The sequence below is a fragment of the Haliaeetus leucocephalus genome, unplaced genomic scaffold, assembly GCF_000737465.1.
Source record: "Haliaeetus leucocephalus isolate CR32 unplaced genomic scaffold, Haliaeetus_leucocephalus-4.0 Scaffold229, whole genome shotgun sequence".
NCBI classification, from domain to species: Eukaryota; Metazoa; Chordata; class Aves; order Accipitriformes; family Accipitridae; genus Haliaeetus; species Haliaeetus leucocephalus.
This window is the reverse complement of record NW_010972665.1, coordinates 7,074,463-7,092,628: the sequence shown is the minus strand read 5'-3', so window position 1 is coordinate 7,092,628 and position 18,166 is coordinate 7,074,463. Positions and strand designations below refer to the sequence as shown.

Genomic DNA, 18,166 nt, shown 5'->3' with positions numbered 1-18,166 from the left:
ACGAACAAGATTCTACAGCCTGTAACTTATGTTCAGACACAAAACCCCTTTTTTTACTGAAATTAAATACAGATTTGGGTAATAATTCTGTGTATCTTAAGTTTTAGGTAATAAAAAGTTTACATGGTTTAAGGAACCCAGTAAACAAATGGAATATAGTCTTTTCTAGCATGTCTACTGATCTCAGACAAGTCGGGATCAGGAGGATCAATTTTTACCCTTAAATAAGTAGCTTCAACCACATACCATATCTTCATTCTAACTATCTGATCCTTTCAGCTTTGAAAAGATCTAAACATCTTTAGAAGTGGCTATCCGTACTAAGAAATATTTCAACTCTGAATCAGAACATTAACACAAGCTACTAGCACAAGGCAAGACACTGTATCTGCACTTCTCCATGACTACCCCATCTTTCTATCTAGGACTACAGTTTCCACGACTTCAGGTGCAAACTCCTAACATTTGACCTGTAAGTTCTGAAAAGAATTATCAAGTTTATCTGAACTGCATCCTTAGCTTCACCTTCCCCTCACAGACATGTTAACTACTTCTAATGCAATGCTACGCACTAACCTTTGAATAGCCTTTTTTTCCCAAGGTAGTTAGGTGCTTCAGTGATCTTGACCATCATCTAAAACCACACACTTGTTTTTGCACCCTTTTCACATTCACAATTCTAAACAAACATCATAGGCAGGCTAGTCCCTAGCTAAGTATTTCAAGACAGTATCAGACAATTTTGCTGCAAACAGAGCATGACATTTAAGATCTTGACTATGCCAGCTGGGACACATCTTTGCGGCAGTTCTTTTCTTCTCTTCTGCATAGTGTATTTACAGCTACACCACCCCAACATAGATATCAAAGATGATCTGGAAGGAGATATTAGAAGAGACTTCTCTTAACAGGGAAGCAACTTAACATACCACTTAAGTGCACTCAGAGGTAGCTTTAACCTTTGCCCAAACGCAACCAGCATTTAATGGCCTCCATCACTCAAAAGACAGAGGCCTTGTCAGCAACAGCAGAGACTGTACTATTTTCTTTTGACAAATCCTTCAAGCAGATCTTTCCTTTCTCCATTAAAAACAAACAAACTAGAAAACCAGCTTTATCTGCTTCACCCCTTTATCTTCGCTCAGAAGGTAAGATAGGAGTAAGTGACCAGGAAGGGAAAGATTGTGAGGAATCAGTATCCGTATAATTTTCAATAAGAATTACTTTCTCACATGGGATAGGCTTCTTCAATTCCGAAACACTTGGGACATACCATACATCAGCTTCCTGCTTTCAGGTAAATATTTCAGCCTGTCCTCTCAAACAGAGGAAGTTAGTTAATAAAACTGAGTGGTTTGGGTTTGTGTGGTGGGGTTTTTTGGTAGCAGGGGAAGGGCTGCAGGGGTGGCTCCTGTGAGAAGCTGCTAGAAGCTTCCCCAGCTCCAAGCCAGACCCGCCGCTGGCCAGGGCCGAGCCCGTCGGTGACGGTGGTATCACCTCCGGGATAACGACTTTAAGAAGGGAGCCTGCAGTGAGTAGTGGGATCGGAACGTGAGAGGAACCCCTGTGCAAATACTGAGGTCAGTGCAGAAGGAGGGGGAGGAGGTGCGCCGCAGGAGGGGCTGCCCCTGCAGCCCATGGTGAGACCAGACGGCAGGCTGTCCCCCCCCAGCCCACGGAGGGGAGCGGGGGAGCAGACGACACCTGCAGCCCGGGGAGAGAGGAGCCCACGCCAGAGCAGGGGGATGGATGCCCCCCAAGATGGCCGTGACTCCATGGGAAAGCCCGCGCTGGAGCAGGCTGTGCCTGAAGGACTGCAGCCTGTGGGAGGGACCCACGCTGGAGAAGTTTGTGAAGGACTGTCTCCCGTGGGAGGGACCCCACGCTGGAGCAGAGGACGAGCGAGGAGTTCTGCCCCTGAGGAGGAAGTAGCGGCAGAGACAACGCGTGACGCACTGACCCCAACCCCCATTCCCCGTCCTGCTGCACTGCTGGGGGCGAGGAGGTAGAGAAATCGGGAACAGAGTTGAGCCGGGACGGAGGGAGGGGTGGGGGGAAGGTGTTTCAAGGTTTGGTTTTACTTCTCAGTATCCTTGTTTTGATTTGATTGGTAGGAAAAAACAAAATCAATTTAATTTACCCCAAGTTGAGCCCGTCTCCTGCTCATGACCATAAGTGGTGAGTGATCCCTCCCTGTCCTTGTCTCGACCCACGAGCCTTTCGTTGTATTTTCTCCTCATCCCACGATGGCCGGCGGGAGTGAGCGAGTGGCTTCGTGGTGCTTTTTTATCGGCTGGGCTTAAACCATGACACTGAGGTATGCCTAAGCTACTTCAGTCTCTACATTTTATACTCACCCAGAAGACAATGTTGTAGCTGAAGAGCAGGTATTTGTACCAACAGCTGACTTCTGCATTAGAATATCGATAATAGTGCATCTTCTATAGCAGAGCGTCTGTGCAAAAAAGAAAGAATGAGAAGAATTAGGCAGTGAAATATTTTAAGAATAAAGAATTTCTTTCCAGATCTTTTGCTCTGTTGAGAATGAGACTACAGTAACCTGTACCGTATGCCATTCAGAGGCATGTTCAAAGTCAGCTCAGAAATTTCTGCTGACCCTAAACTCCCTCCAAGTATCTGTTGCTTAATAATCCTTATCTTCTTTAAGCACCCTTATGTGGTAACAGGGAGGGACACCCAAAAAGGAAACTAGCTATACAGTTAGCCTAGGAAGATCTGCATCAGCAAGCTGACATTCATCCGCTTTCTCACTCCTTTAAAACCATTTTACTTGTACAGATGGCTGCTTGGACTTACACAAAAGTTTAAACACACCCTGTGGATTGCACATCCAACTCAGCTAGCAAGATGTTAGAAGTGGTTACCAGGAAAATCTCAATGTCTACAGACTGCTAAATAAAATGGGCAGTTGTACTCTGTCTTCTCCATACTTCAGTGTTTCTTTACCAAATCAATACCCTGTAAAAGGTTTTATTCTCAAGAACAAAAGCCCCACCATTAAACAGCTGATCTGCTCTGCAGATTTCGGTTTCCTTGCTTCCTTACATACACTAGAGATAAGGTTCAACTGCAACTGTTGCTCAAATATTTCAGAGAACTACAGCTCTTCAGAGTACCATAACTAAACCACCTCTGCAGAAATGCCATGCATAGGAAAAAAAAAACCAGAGGACAAGCTGTTAAAGCGAGAGCCGGAGCGGGAAAGACAAAGCACTCGCATAGCCCCCACATTCTAGAGGGCTGACTGCACAAGTGCTGCTTATGATAGTCAAGAAGCAGTTCCACGTTTCAACCCTCCGCTCGCTTGAGGCAAATGTTTTCCTCCCATAAGATGTCAGTGAAAGGCTTGTAACAGGGATGCAAACACAGAGAATTTTCAAACACCTCATAACTAAGGAAAAAACTTCAAGGACTATGCTGACCTGGACATTCACAGACAGCATGCAAAAACCAAGACTACCCAGCAAAGTCTGAAACCAAGCACCATGGAACAGAGAACTGAAGATCTCCACGACATCCACAGCTATGAGAAGGGAAACTAATTTATTTTTTTTTTAGAAGGCAATCCGCACCTGGTTGTAAAAACCATTCCCACTGAAAGAAGGAACAGAATCAAACACTTGTCAGCAGAGAATCCCATTCAATACAATAAACAGCTTGCTTTAGCTTTTAAGTAAAATACCCATTATTCTCCAGGACAGTTATGGAGTACTACCATCAGTGTCTCACTGGAGGAGCTTATTTTTTTGAAATCTCAACACAAATATTTCATGCCTTGCCTTAAATTTTTTTTCCCCTGAAGCTAAAACTACACACACACAAACAGATCAAGGAGAAACAATGGGCATCTCCAGCCCATAAGACTATGGACAGAGATCCCAAACAGACTTTTATTTTTCTTCCATAGGTCTCCCCATGCCAGGCTTGGCTTCCATCCGGAAGCAGACTGAGAATCCCTCCTTGGTCCAGACACATCCCCTGTCCCTCTTCAAGCCCAGCCAGGAAGTTTCTTTGCTGCACAACCAAATGGAAATAGTTTTCAGAAATGCAGAAACCATGTAGAAAAATCTAATGAGGGTACATTTTGGTAGAATACTCCATAGCTTTAAGCAGTTATGGAAAAAACAATTGCAAAATCACATGACTTGGCATACTGAGGTAAGACTGCAAGACTTGTGAACAGAGAATAATTTGGTTTTTTTTCAAGCTAAGATGGCCTGCATGCGCCTAAAAGGAATTTTCAGATCCTACTGAAAGTTGGTAGGTATTAGGCAACTCTAGATTACCACATCTGGACAGACACAGTAGCAATAGAAAAATCAGTAAAAGGAATTAATCCTCCTGATTCCATATGAGATGGAGTAAAAAAATCCATGAGAGAGTAAAACTGAGTTAAGTCAGAACTAAAACTTTTTTTCCTCAATAGCCCCAGTAAAGGGACTGAACACACAGAATGAACTACTTAGCTGGTTTCAGAGAAATGGCAGAGTCTGGAGAAAGATTAAAGGATATACTGCACATTCTTATAGAAACAATACCTGCAAAATTTGTGAGGCTAGAGAGCATAAACATTCACCATTAACACCCGACCTTGATATTTCCACAGTTCAGGTGTTGATTTCCACACAGTTTTAAACAAACACTGAAAACAAGTTTTTTTGCCTTCCAAAACCTCACCTTATAACTAGGTTCTAATGCTCACAGTTCAGTTATAGCAAAAAGCACTTAACCTTTGCTAAAACAAAGAAAATTGTACTTTATGGCAGTACAGGCAGTGACTGGAAAGGACTTTCCTAGATGTATGTGACCCACTCATATACCTAAGATGAGTTTTGCAATATACATTCCTAGGAAGTACAGTTTTGTTTCCTCATGCCCTGGTTCAGCTTTAGTTACAGACCTTTTCAACCCACTCAGTTTCACAGACAACACTTAGGAATCTTACTATTACGAGACATAGTAAAGAAAATTGTTTAAAACACCACTCTTCTGACATGCTTTTCTAAGCCTGCAGCTGAGAGACTAAAAGAGAAGGAATGAACACTTGGTTTTCCCAACTTCTTCATTTCAGTCTCTAGCTCCAAAAGGCAATTTATTTTTCAACAATCAATACTCATACACTTGTCCAAGTCAGTAAGTCTGATGGGTCAGGGGAAGAGAGGGAAAAGAGGGAATATTAGGAGACAACAGACGAACCCCACTAATCCGAGCAGAGTCCAAGACTCCATTTGCACCAGTGTAAGCCTGTATTACAGCAATACACTAGCTGCCAGGGCAAACATGTTCTCCAGATGCAGGCACACTGAGGCCTCCACCACTGTTCTGCCTCCCTCCCCATGAAAATCAGGATCCTGGCAAAAGACAGGAGCAGCAACTGTAAAATGCACATACTACTAATAAAAACCATTGCTTTTGCTGCTGCTACTACTACAAGAGGAGTGAGCAAGTGGCATTTAGCTAGCACATCATTAAGTTCCATAAAAATGGGGTTCTACTAGACAAAACGGCTTAGACTATAATCTGGGGCAGAAAGGCAAGCATACCATTTCAGGACCTAAAATACAAGTCTGAAGTCTTACTTTTTGTTAGGTTGCCCTCCCTGGCATTGGGACTTTGCATCCAACTGTTCAAGTTCCAACTTCAGTGAAACTATTCACAAGAATAAGAGCATCAAAAGTACCTTTACTGAGCACCATTCCCTACGTACCTCATCGTTTTGACCACCAGTGTGTAAGACATTTGCCCCTACTTTCCCATACAACTAGCAAGATGCCCCAGCCAATTCCAATCACAGTATTTTCACAGAATGAAAAAGCAAAATGTTTTTAATACGCCTTTTTTTTTTTTAATGCTCTGAAGTGACAGGGGGCCTAGTACTAGCAGTACTGGTTCCCTGTTCCAAGAAGCTGTCCTATAACAGCACACAGCTCCCCAGACAGATGTTACCTTGTGAAACACCTGCCTATATTAAGAGCAGATTTGACTTACTCTCTTTGCTTATGCTCATCAGGAGTCTTTTGGTTCTTCTTGACGGACTACCGAACACCATACGGCACAGTGTAATCACTACTGCTGTGGGAGTGACATTCTGACATAATAAATCTAAAGTGGAGGTGTGTCTGACTTTTTCCCCTAACCCTAACAAATAAACATACCAAGCAATCCACTCAAGGCCACACAGCCACCTTCCCCATGTTTATCCTAAAAGCAGTCATGTTTCCTAATGTAGGAGGCATCTGTTACCAGTCCAGAAATCTGCTACATCAGTATTTCATTTAATTTACATCACAGGCTACATAACTATGGTTAGGCAATACTACAAAACACTTGGAAGATTAAAGTATGTGGGCAGCATAGACTAGTAACTTTCTCTACAGTGTTTCAGACAAAGCAAGTCACATTGTGTCAGCTGACAGTTATCACCCACCCATGACAACAGAGCAGTGCTACTTTGGCAGAATATATAATTTTGTCTTGGTGTTTACAGCTTTAGTGAGGGGAAGAAAACATGGTCATTCATCAAGAGACTACTGCCATTTCCAAAGCATTTCTACACCCACAGATTCCACTCTTACCTTCAAAATGCTACAGCAGTGACATTCATAGTCTATAGATTTTAACTCTCATAAAACAGAAGCTGTGATATATTAAACAATCTAATTCATGTATGCAGGGAAATCCTCACAGATAAGATGTGCATTAGTGTTCCAGATTTGTTCTAGATCTAACATCTCTAGATCTAGGTCCACAAATTCTTTTGACCCTCAGGAGGCGTTAACTTTACAAGGGAGACATAAGTCACACTGAAGTTCCAGGTTCAGACAGTACTGCCACCATATGCAGTCCTGATCTCCTTCCCTGTACCCTCCTAAAATCCACAACCATTAAACATCCTACTCAGTGGAGCAAACAATCATACAGCAAATCATGTAACAAATCTTCAGATCAATCCTGTGATCTTGTACCACATGCCAAGAAGAAAACAGTTTTAAGCCTTCCAATCTATCTCCCCAGAGCTCATAAAATGCCAGTGTGGGTGCAGCCAGGAGGTGGCAGGAGAACAAGGATGGGAGGCCAGAAGCAATGCTAGCTTCTAAGAGTGCTTGTGGAAATGCAGCACCCCTGCAATGCCAGCCTAAACCAGCACCACAGGATACACAACACTTCAAGCTAACACACTGAAATGGATGAAGCTGGGGTAACAGGGACAGAACTAAGACAAGAGAAAACAAAGAAAAATAAATTAATTTTGTAAGCTATTGGCTGCTCCCCCCATCATTCATCAATACAAAGCATCAAGTCTATATGAAGCTGGTGAAGCAAATCAACAAAGTCAAAAGAAGAACACACTGAAGAGCAAGAAGAATTTTTAAAACAGGATATGCACTTTGGCCTATTGTTTGATATGACTAAATTCCATTACTTCATCAACACCAAATCTATATCAAAAAGCATCAGTGCATTCAAGACATGGTGCCATTTTCTTTGGTCCTCTTATCAATAGGGGGGGCAGTTCGTGAAGTTGAAAGAAAGACTTACCCCTGACCAGGGATAGTTCAGAGATTCTCTTAGGACCTTCTGAAAATAGAGCAACTAAGAGGCACCTACAGACTGCTTTTTCCACATCCCAGAGAAAAGCTGACCACCAAGGGAGCCTTAATGTTCAGTACAATATCTGGGTGCTGGGCATCAAATCTGCATATTTAAGGACTGAGCTGGTACAACACAAAGGGAACTAAAACTGACAGGATTTAGAGCTCTTACCGACTAATCTGATCCTGGAAACAGAGAGAGTAGCCCTGCTGATGATTCAGGAACTCCCTGCAAGCATGTGTCATCTTTATTTTTGTAATTTTGTCTCCAAGGAACTCTGACTAGGGCCTCACAAAGAAAATACAAGCTTCTCTTAAGGAATACAAGTATAGTGTATTTACTTCTGCTGCAGTTCAGAACAGCAGAGAAATATTTGCTCATTCTTAGAGGAAACCTGAGGATTATTCAACAAAAGGGTATTTTTTAACCCGAAAGACTCATGATGCAAGACAGATACTGCTAATAGGTTATCCCCGTTTTACTAGAAAAATAATGCCAGATAACAGGTCTCTGAACTCAATGGAAAACATGACCAAAGCCAGACATATTTCTTAAGACATTATCATTTGGGGCTCTTATTTTTGTAGTGTGCTGAAGCCACTAAGTCCTCAAAGTACTTGAAGACTATTTCAAGCGCAAGTTGCTCCAACAAAAACTCTACAAAATCTCAGAGCAGATCCAATCCCCTGTAAATGGGAAGAGTTTCAGGTTTCAGTGACCAGACTTTATTCACTACAGCACAAATTGCAACTTAGGAAAACTTGTAAGGAACATACCCCAGTGTTCCCAAATCCAAAACAAGGAAGTAGCGATTCAGAAGAGCTCCACTCCAGCTCTACAGACAATTCACAGTGAAGTTTATATATGTGCTTTTGGCCAAGCCACTACTTTTACGTGGGTGAGTTGCATCTGAAATACCATGTAAGAGTACTTTGAACTTAAACTAACATTCAGAATGTAGACACCTTAAATTCTGAAAAATAATCTACATGGGCATCAAGAAGTATCATCTTTTAACCTTTTCTGAGCTGCCCACCTGACTAACATCACCAATACTTCCATATAATAGCTCTACATTCAAGGAGTTATTCACACTATCATTCATGTGATGTTTTCAGCTCCACCTCATTTCTTAAATGAACAGAAAGACACTAAAGGAAGACTTGAAAAAGGCAAGCAGAATTAGGGATCGCTTTCACAGCAATTAAAAAACAGTGACAGAGAACAATAGCAGTTCTAACAATTTCACTTTTCAATGCTCTTCACACAGAAGTTACCAAGAGATATAGTTGGCTGGCCTTGCTTTCACGTTAAAGTCTTTATTCCTACTTAGCTATAAAAGCTACTAGTAATGCTAAAAAAAAAATTTTATATATATAAATAAAAAAAAGCAGCTCCAAAATTTCCATATTTTCATTTATACAAACTGGTCAGAATGAAAGCCAATGACCCTGCAGAATGCAAGTATTGACCATGTAAATTCAAACTACAAATATTTTTAGTTATTGCCACTGTGGAGAGGTACAACTCTACTCAGCTATCCACTGAATTTTACTAGGTTTATGCTACAGGTCTGCTCCATTGACCTCAGTTTCACTGAAGTAATAAGTGAACAGATAAGAGACTTTCTGCTCCAACATATAGCAGCACTTGACAAAGGCACCAACTCAAGGCACGGACCTCTTACCTCGTTCAAGGGAAATCTGCTCAAAGTAGCCAACTGCAAATAAAGTGTACACTCCATATTCTGACTTAAAGCAAGGGATAGCACAGGAAGCAGAAAGAAAAGGAAATGTCACAAGTAAACTTAGTCCAAAAGCCAGCAATTTTCCAAACATGACCAAAAGAGTGAAAGACAGTAGAAGAGAGAAGGATCTTTTTGTAAGCTGCCAGGCTCTTTATTAGTATTTAAGAATTGCAGGCAACAGCAGGAGCACAGGATGTAGGGCATTCACTGACCTTATCCTCGAAAGCACTGTGGGATAACCCATGCACATGCAAGTTAAAACTCAAGTCAGATTACACCAGGATAAGCAAAACCAACACTAGGCGCTGTCACTACAGTTCAATGGATGACTCATTAACATCTTGGGAAAGTTTGGAAAAATCTTTCATGTCTATGAAAATTTTCTCTAACAAAGCTATTGAGCAGTTTCACCTGAATAGGAGCTTGCCTGTGGTGTAACTTACTTAGTATACACAACAAACCAAAAAGCTATATTTTCCTTTCACTTCACAGAAAGTTCAGGTATCATGAAACACATAGAAGCGTGTCAGTCATTCTGACCAGGAGTTTATTCACTCCAGGGAGCAAAGCCTTTTAGAACAAGTAGCCAGAATAATCTTAGCTGATCAAAACTCCTCAGCTGCTTTCTACTACCTCTCATGAGAGCATATATATACCCACTCCCCATAACATCAACAGTAGCAAGGGAAAACTCAAAGTTTTCAAATTAAAGCAAGCATGTAATTTGACTTTTTCTTCTTTCTAACAGAAGGTTTTGGAACCCTTACAAAGTAAATATTTTATTTGAGGAGCCAGAACTTCCAGGCTGGGGAACAATTTTATTTCTATTTAGTGATTGGGGAATAACTTTATTTCTATTTAGTGATCCAACAGTAACAGAACCTATTCCATACATGTTGTCTGTTCCCTCCCATACCTCCATACAGACCAAAATATTTCAAGAACAAAATGGGTCCTCCATTTGCTATACCACTTTGTATCACAAAAATAAGTCACAACTTTGAGGAGAAAAGACAGGAAGCTACCAACTTTCTTTGCTGACAAATCCACTCTTTCTTCAGAGAACATCCTACACTTTTAGACACGTTGTGGCTTTCCTCCATTTCCAGGAATGCCACTTGTTCAAGTCGCCAGTTACATTTAAGCCAAAAAGGATATCCCTTCATTTTCTTTTTTCATAAGAGAGAAAAACAGGAGACTGATTATAGAAATATAAACTAAAGAAATGACCAGCAGATAATTTGTTTTGGGTTTTTTTCTTAAAAACATTCCTTGCTTTGAGTATAACATGCAGTCTGTCCACATCCACACCACGTTTCTTAGCCTTTACACTGAGTGTTCCTATATATGTATTTATATAATATATATTATGCATAATAAAAGATATTTATTTTGACAATTTAAACCAGATCAAGGTATCTTTAAGTGGAAAAAAAAGAATTCCAATATTGACATCTGATCTCCAATAATGAGCATGCTAAGAATGCATGTATCTGTACAATGCTAGTTACATTCACCACTTGTTCTGGTTAAACAATGCTGTCTCTTTATCATGGAGACATGATGTGGAGCTGAATCCATAAAACCTCAATTTTTTCTCCCTTCCCATGCCAAGTAACAGGACCCATGCTTTCAAACACCACAGGAACACTCATTCCAAATGAGGCACCCTCCCAGCACCAGGGGATGCTACTTATTGGAGGGTGGGTTGTTAATGCCTGTTGGGTTTGGGGACAATGCTTTCAAAGCTTGCTTTCTTTTGCTGCCCCCCACTTCATACACCAACTGCATTCACAACACACCGAGAAGAACCTTATTTTACATGCTGAGCAGGACCATCACCAGCTTACAGGCCACAAGAGAAAACAGCTCTTTGTGGCCACACTGACAGCTCAAAAACGGTGTAATTATTCTCCTTATCAACTGACTTTCTGGTAAAGAAACACACTTCCGCAACTTTCGTGAACCTCTAACACAATACTGGAAAACATTAGAGATGTGACAAAACAGCATTTACCACCTCATGACCCTAACCACTGCCAGCTCTTCAGCAGACTAGATGCCTCAGCCCAAAGACAAAGAAATAAACTAATGCTTCAGGAGACGTAGGAGGTAGGTTTGCAGAGCACCCTGCACATGCTACCACAACACAAGGAAAGAGAATTAAAAAGACAAAGACCAAAGCTGCTGCAGGCCAAGCCCATGCTTGAACAGCTCCAGCCCTTCCCCCAAAAGCCAGCTCTCAGGCGAAGCGGGTCGGGTCGTGAGAAACCCTTGACTGTCTCACTGGAAGACTCTGCATCCGCCCCAGGGGAAGGAGGAAAAACAGGCTTTCCACCTCTCAGGATTATGCCAAGAACAACACGGTGCCATTAAGAGATCAGGGCAGCAAAGGCCGTGAAGTGACACTGTCGGAGCTCCTTCCAATGCAGATGTCAGTCTCTGCAACAGCTAACAGCAAATGCATCAGCAGAATTAGAAGGTGCGGCGGTTAAACACAAACACTTCCTAATCTGTGCCTTTTATTAAAGGGAAAAAAACAAATACCTTCAGAAAAAAAAAAGTGAGAACACAGGAAACTGCCATCTTAACAGGCTGACAGTATGACTGGTTACACAAGCAGAACAGCTCAAAAAACCCAAAAACTAACCCAACAGAGCTGAACAACACCTCCCCTTCTCACTTCTCCCAGTTGGACAAAGTCTTTCCGTTGAACTCCCTTCTGCTTTGCAGAAGCAGATGACTGCTATGACCACTTCACCAAAATACCCTTTACGAACTCAGCACACTGTACACTTCGCAAAGAAAGCCACCTTGTTGTCTTCTGAGAGTCATCTCACTAACTGCTTACCCATCAGTTTCAAGTCAGATAACTTTTTAGATGAACCTTCCATCTCCACAGGCTTACTATGCAGACAAACTGAAGTAATACCCAGGTCAGGGTAGAAAGCTTTACTGTTTCATACCCTTTATTATATGCAGCTGTACCACTGCATTCATATTCCACACAACATTAAGTACTTCCCTGAGCACCATTTAATAACAAATCGTTGAGGGGAAAGAAACAAGAGAATCAGCTCCATATCCTGGCAGTCAGAAGGCTGCTGTTGTGTAGAGACAAAAGTCCAACATCTCAGGTGTCTTCCTTCAGATGCAATTTACTTGAGACTATTCAACTTTGTTTTCTATTCCAGGAGTTTCTAGATGTCAGTGTAGATGCTTCAGCACTGATTTTATACCCCAAAGCAAGAGTAGACAGCTTCCTGTAGCTCTGACTGCAGCAACTGGAAGCCGCCTTGTTTCCTATAAGTCCATCAATTATTTAGAGAAAACACCTTTCCAGAGAGACTCAAGTATCAATTATTTAGTCTTTGAGCAGGAAACAAAAACCTATAAAACAGGAAAAGACGACTTCTGGAAAGGGCTGTTAGGCCACATGAACAAATTTCGTTTTGTACACTAGCAACCTGTCTGAAACAGAATGAAAAAGCCAAAATAAAACAACCCATAAAAAAAGCCAAAAGCTCATATGCACACACAAGCTCAGCAAGTGCCTGAGCCTATTAGTGCCACAGGAAGAGTCCCAACTACTTTGGGGGCTTCAGCACAGGTCTTCACACAGAAGACCCTTATCAATTTGTTATAAATGCCTGCTCTCTAGACTGGGAGTGTAAAACAGAGAGAAGCTCCTTTGTAATACCAGGACAACATTCAACAACACTGACTGCAAAGGTCAAGAGGAAGCAAAGGCCTATGTTTATTACACCCTTGCCTTTCACATTCAGGTTCAGATTAAGAATGAAGACAGTCCTAAAATTTTCAGCTTTTGCACAGACTTCTAAAGACAAGGGCACAGAAACAGCTCTCAGAAGAAACACATGTAAGCAGGTACTCTGGATAAGAACAGAAATGTATTCACTTAGACATATCATGTATGAGCTTTACTACAAGGAAAGGGATAAAACACTATTGCTTTGCTCTCAAAAAGGAAGAGAGACAGGAAACACTGAAGCAAAACAAGTGCCGGTCCCCCCTTCCAAACAGGGGCTGAGGCACACTTTGAACCAGAAAGGAAAATAAACTTACTTTTAAATCCTAACAGCCCTAGGTTCAGATATCGTTCATCTTGCTTAGCATATTTTATTTTCATTTGCCGAAAGTTATCTGCATAAGTGGTAACAGAATTCAAGTGTGAATAATCAAGCAGAATGATACTTCTCCTCTCTCAAAGGGATTAAATTCTAAGATTTACATCAGATTGGTAAAGAAAGTCAGCAAAAGCCTTTGAAGCCAGTGGTTTCAACTGCAAACACTGCAATCCCTTATCTTGTTAATATTTGAGGATCACCATTTTCTGCAGGTTAAATCCTTTGCCGTAATCCTCACCTGCAACATGCCTAAAATAGATTCTTCAGCTCACTGACCATAGTGAAAACAGGTTTTGTTCAGTCATCCAGAAAAAAAGAGAAGCAGCTTTACAATGCAAAAAAATCAAATATAAGACGTTCAAGTCTAACTAATTAAATTGTGACTGTTTTCAAAATGAAGTCATCTGAACCTAGACTGTTCAGTTTCCCCCCTCTCTTTTTTTGATTGCTAGATTAGGGGCAGGGGAACACCCAAACTATTAAACTTTAAGAGCCACACATATCTAACCTTGATAAGCTTCACTCTGATCATCTCTGACATTGTTCTTAACCTTTCCTTTATCAGATGCTTTTGACTGAGCATGAGCCAAAGGGTCAAGAAGAAGAATCCTGTTCCTGCCCAAGCTGTGCTAGGGGCTGGAAGGCTGCTTCAGCACCCTCATGCAAGCTACCAACACTACAGCTCTAGAAAAGCCACAGATTTTAAGGACTGTGCAATACTAGTGACGAAGACACATGACCATCCTTCGGACATACAATCAGAAGCCACCTGGAAAAGGACCATTTCTTAATTCCCCCTTAGTGACAGCCTGCAACATTTACTCTGAAGTAAAGAAAATTCTTGTTTGAGGGTTTGATTTACTTTATCTAAGGTTCTTCAACTTAAAGCAACATGAGAACCATAGCACATTCATGGATTTTGTGAATTGCAGCTCGTGAGCCTTGGAAACCCACCACAGATGCCAAAGTACAGAAGTCCATTCTACCAACACCAGGAAGTTTTGACCCAGGAAGCCACAATGCAAAGCAGCATGACACAAAAAGCCCACAAGTAAAAACATTCTTGATTCACAGGTGAGGCATGAATGTCTCCTTTGTCTGGTGTCTGAAACCCACATATTTCACCATACCCCACCCAAGTGGAAATTTTTTTTGTAAAAGCAGAAAATGATATAAAGGGAGGATCTGTGGAAACAGTTTTGACAATAGCTCAGTGAACTCCACTTCCCTCCCCCGCCCCACCTCAATGAGATTTCTAATCTAACACAGTGGGATTAGAACAAGAGTTTAATTTATTCATGCTCAGCAGTACTCAGACTATACCACACCTAATACACAATGGGAAACTTCATAGAAGACTGTAAGAATTAATTGCAGGAGTTTGTCAGCAGAAAAATCTCCACCCCCACTACCCCTTTTTTTTTTTTTTCCCCCAAACATCAATTTACAGGTAATGGCTGACTGGTAGCCACAAACCAAAGCTTCATAAATTAAATGTAACTACCCTCTAAGAAAATCGGAGGTCAGCCTCAGACCAAACAACCTATAAGGGATCAAAAAGTATATTCCTCAGTTATTCATTAGAAGTTAGCCTACAACTAAAAACTTCTTCATCCAGATTATCTACACATTTGCATCCAGACATGACCAAATTCATAAGACATCATGACAACAATTTTCTTGCTACATCTAAGAGCAAAAAGTCACATCTTCAATACCAAAGAAAGTGCCCCAACTAGATAGCATTTTAGGGCTCACAGCAAGGGCTTTTTATGAACCTTTCATTAAGTACCGCAAGGCCTAAAGCTAGCAAAAGGTAGCCCAGAACATACTCCCCTTCAGTCCTGTCAGGTATGTTGAAGGCTCTTGCACAGACACCGTTCCTAACAAGTAATTCCTTTCTTTCTTTTCTGTCACACACCCGCGCCCCCCTCCCCCCACCAAGAGGGTTGGGAGGACAGGAAAGAGACTTTAAACAGGAAAACAGCATAAGATTAATTATTCTACAATGCACTAAATGTCAGGCAAAGCCTATGCCCACAGACAAGAATAAGACTCAAGACTCAAGTAAGGTTTCTCCTGATTTGGTCTTCTTTCCTGGGGACACTTCAACACAAAAGAAGCTACAAAGAAAGCTAACTAGATCAACTTACACTAAATAAAAATCATAGAGCACACACCAGACACAGAAGAGCAACTTTCAGTGATTTTGATCTAGTTCTAGGCTTCACCTTTAGCAAGTCCATCTATGAATGACATCAACAAAAATAAAGCAAAATGCCAACCACATAACTTACTTGCATGTTGTTTTTCAACATTATTATAAAAGTATTTCCAAACTTTTGGGAAGCTATTTTTAAAAACTGCTGTTTTCAGTGGCATTGTAATTTTGAACATGAAAATATTCTAAGGACAGGCATCATCACTACGTTCTTCCCTCCCCACAAGAGCAGAGCTTTATAAAAGGACACACATCACACCCTGAAAGTACCTTCCTCCAGTGTCATTAGCCAGAGGATAAAGAACACCATTCCACCAACACCGATGTCCTGGATTTTTTTTTAAAAAAACCCAGCCAAAACACAAAGGCTGCAAAGTAGTTTCCCCCACAGCTCATTCCTACTTCTCATCAATGACTAGACTTGAATTGCCACCAGACCCCTTCTCTCCACACACAATTCCTTTGTCAAGCAGACAGTGGTAGGATCTCAACCATCCACACCCAAGCATTTAAAGTTTCACACATTTATTTTAAGTAGAAAGTGGCTCAGGAAGTCATAAGAGCATGTGAGTACTGATGCCTAACTCACTGAGGGAGATAGCCAGAAAGGAGATCATCACCCCAATGAACTAGATAGACCCTGTACTTCCATTCTCTAGGAATGGGTTTCCTTCCATTTTATCCAGAGCTCTAGGTCACAAACTTTATGTCCCTATGGAAAAAAAAAAAAAAAAAAAAAAAAAAAAAAAAAAAAACCAATGCTGGAAAAATCTTACCCTCCTGGTTATCATAAAATGTCCTTCCCTCCACCACTACCTTTGAAGACCTACTAAGGAAGGGAAAACCAACAGAAGTAACTTACTTTTACAGCTTTTTTTTAATTATTATTTTTTATTCAGAAAGGCTCAAAATAAAACCACTAAGTCTACATTGAGTATGTGAGGTAAAGTCAGATGTATGCTTAACAGCCTTATGCAGATACTCTGAAAGTGTAAAATCGTGGTTTGTTCTACACAAAAATAAAAAGCCAGTATTGAAGTGAGGCCGGTATAACACCATGAGTCCTCCATAATACCAAGCCTTTTCTAGCTTAGCTTAAACCTTCTCCCTAGAACGCACAAGGGCCATTCCCTCCCTTAAAACAAAAAAGTTTACAAAGGGAAAAAAAAAAACCAGAACACTTTCCCCACATTAACAGTGCATAATGCATTTTACTTGAACTCTCCTCATAAGGTCTGCGTGCAGCAGCTTCTCAGCAGCGCTCCGTAGGGGTCACAGACCAGAAATAAAACATTCGCCTGAAACGACAAAGACGACCAGGAAGGAGGTAAGTGACCAGTCGGGAACTGGTGATGTGTTAATTACCCAGTCACCCATCCTGGAACCCCACAGGAGCCGAAACAAACGCGAGGCATCGCCTCGGGTGACACCGCACTCAGCGGCCGGGCCTGCTTCGGCAGGAAGCTCCGAGGGTGTCAGAGAGGTCCCTCGCTCACGCAGCTTACAAGCAATTAAAGTCAAAATTCAAAGAAGAAGTTACAGGCCCCAACCCTCGTACACACGGAGCAGCTGCTTCTGCTAACAGCAACGCCTGGACCGAGGGCCGGCGCTGGCGGCAGCCGGCGCACCGGCAGAGGACGGAGCGGCCAAACGCCGCCCCGCTGCTGCAGCACCCCGAAAGGCCTTTTTTTAAAAAAAATTATTTTGCTCCCTCGTGGCACCTCACTCAACGAAACAACTTCGCGTGAGCTCCCAGAGGAAGCCTCGCCCGGCCTCTCCGGCTTCCTTTAATGGACAAGGACAATGGCAGAGGCTCGCCACAGCCCCGCGTTTTCGGGAAACTCACGAACTCTGAGGGCTGCTGCCCGCCCCGAGGGAGGGCAGCCGGGCAGCGCTTGCTCCCCGCTCCGTTCAATGGCTGCCAGCTCCCGGGAGATGTTGCGGGGGAAGAGCCGTGCGCCGGGGGGGGGGGGGGGATCAAAGACATGGGGAGGAAGGGGCATTCCGTACGGCGGGGACGCGGCGCGACCCCGGGGGCAGACGGCTGAGGGGATGCCCGGGCCGGCGGCGGGGCGGGCAGGGACTCACCGGGGGCAGCAGCCTGCTCGCCAAGTTTCCCCAAGTTGGGCGGAGGGCGAGGCGGCGGTCGGCGTAGTCGGGGGTCCCTCCGCCGCCTCGGCTAGTCCATGGACACGGCGCGGCGGCGCTCCCGGACCTTCCCCGCGTCAGCGCGGCCGGCCAGCGGCGCCGGGGTGCCTCTCCGCCGAGCCGAGCCGAGCCGAGCCGCCCCGCCGCTACCGTGCTCCCGCCGGCGGCCGAGGCAGCGCGGAAATGCACGCCCAGTCCCTCCTGCCACGCCCGCCCCTGCACGCAGCCGTACTCCACACAAAGGGGACGCGCGGGAGGCCCCGCTCTCCCTGCGCACCCCCAGGCTCT

General features: G+C 42.8%; 1 protein-coding gene across 1 annotated transcript in view; it reads right to left on the bottom strand.

Moving 5' to 3' along the window:
- Positions 1-17,946, bottom strand: part of TSPAN14 (tetraspanin 14) — a 39,832-nt gene extending 21,886 nt beyond the window's left edge. Inside the window, exons 1-2 of the mRNA XM_010567847.1 lie at positions 17,819-17,946; positions 2,358-2,455 (exon numbers count right to left, since the gene is read on the bottom strand). Of these exons, the coding sequence (XP_010566149.1) occupies positions 2,358-2,438 (81 nt within the window). The 5' untranslated portion in view covers positions 2,439-2,455; positions 17,819-17,946. The remainder of the gene's footprint in view (positions 1-2,357; positions 2,456-17,818) is intronic.
- Between the last annotated feature and the right edge of the window lie 220 nt (positions 17,947-18,166).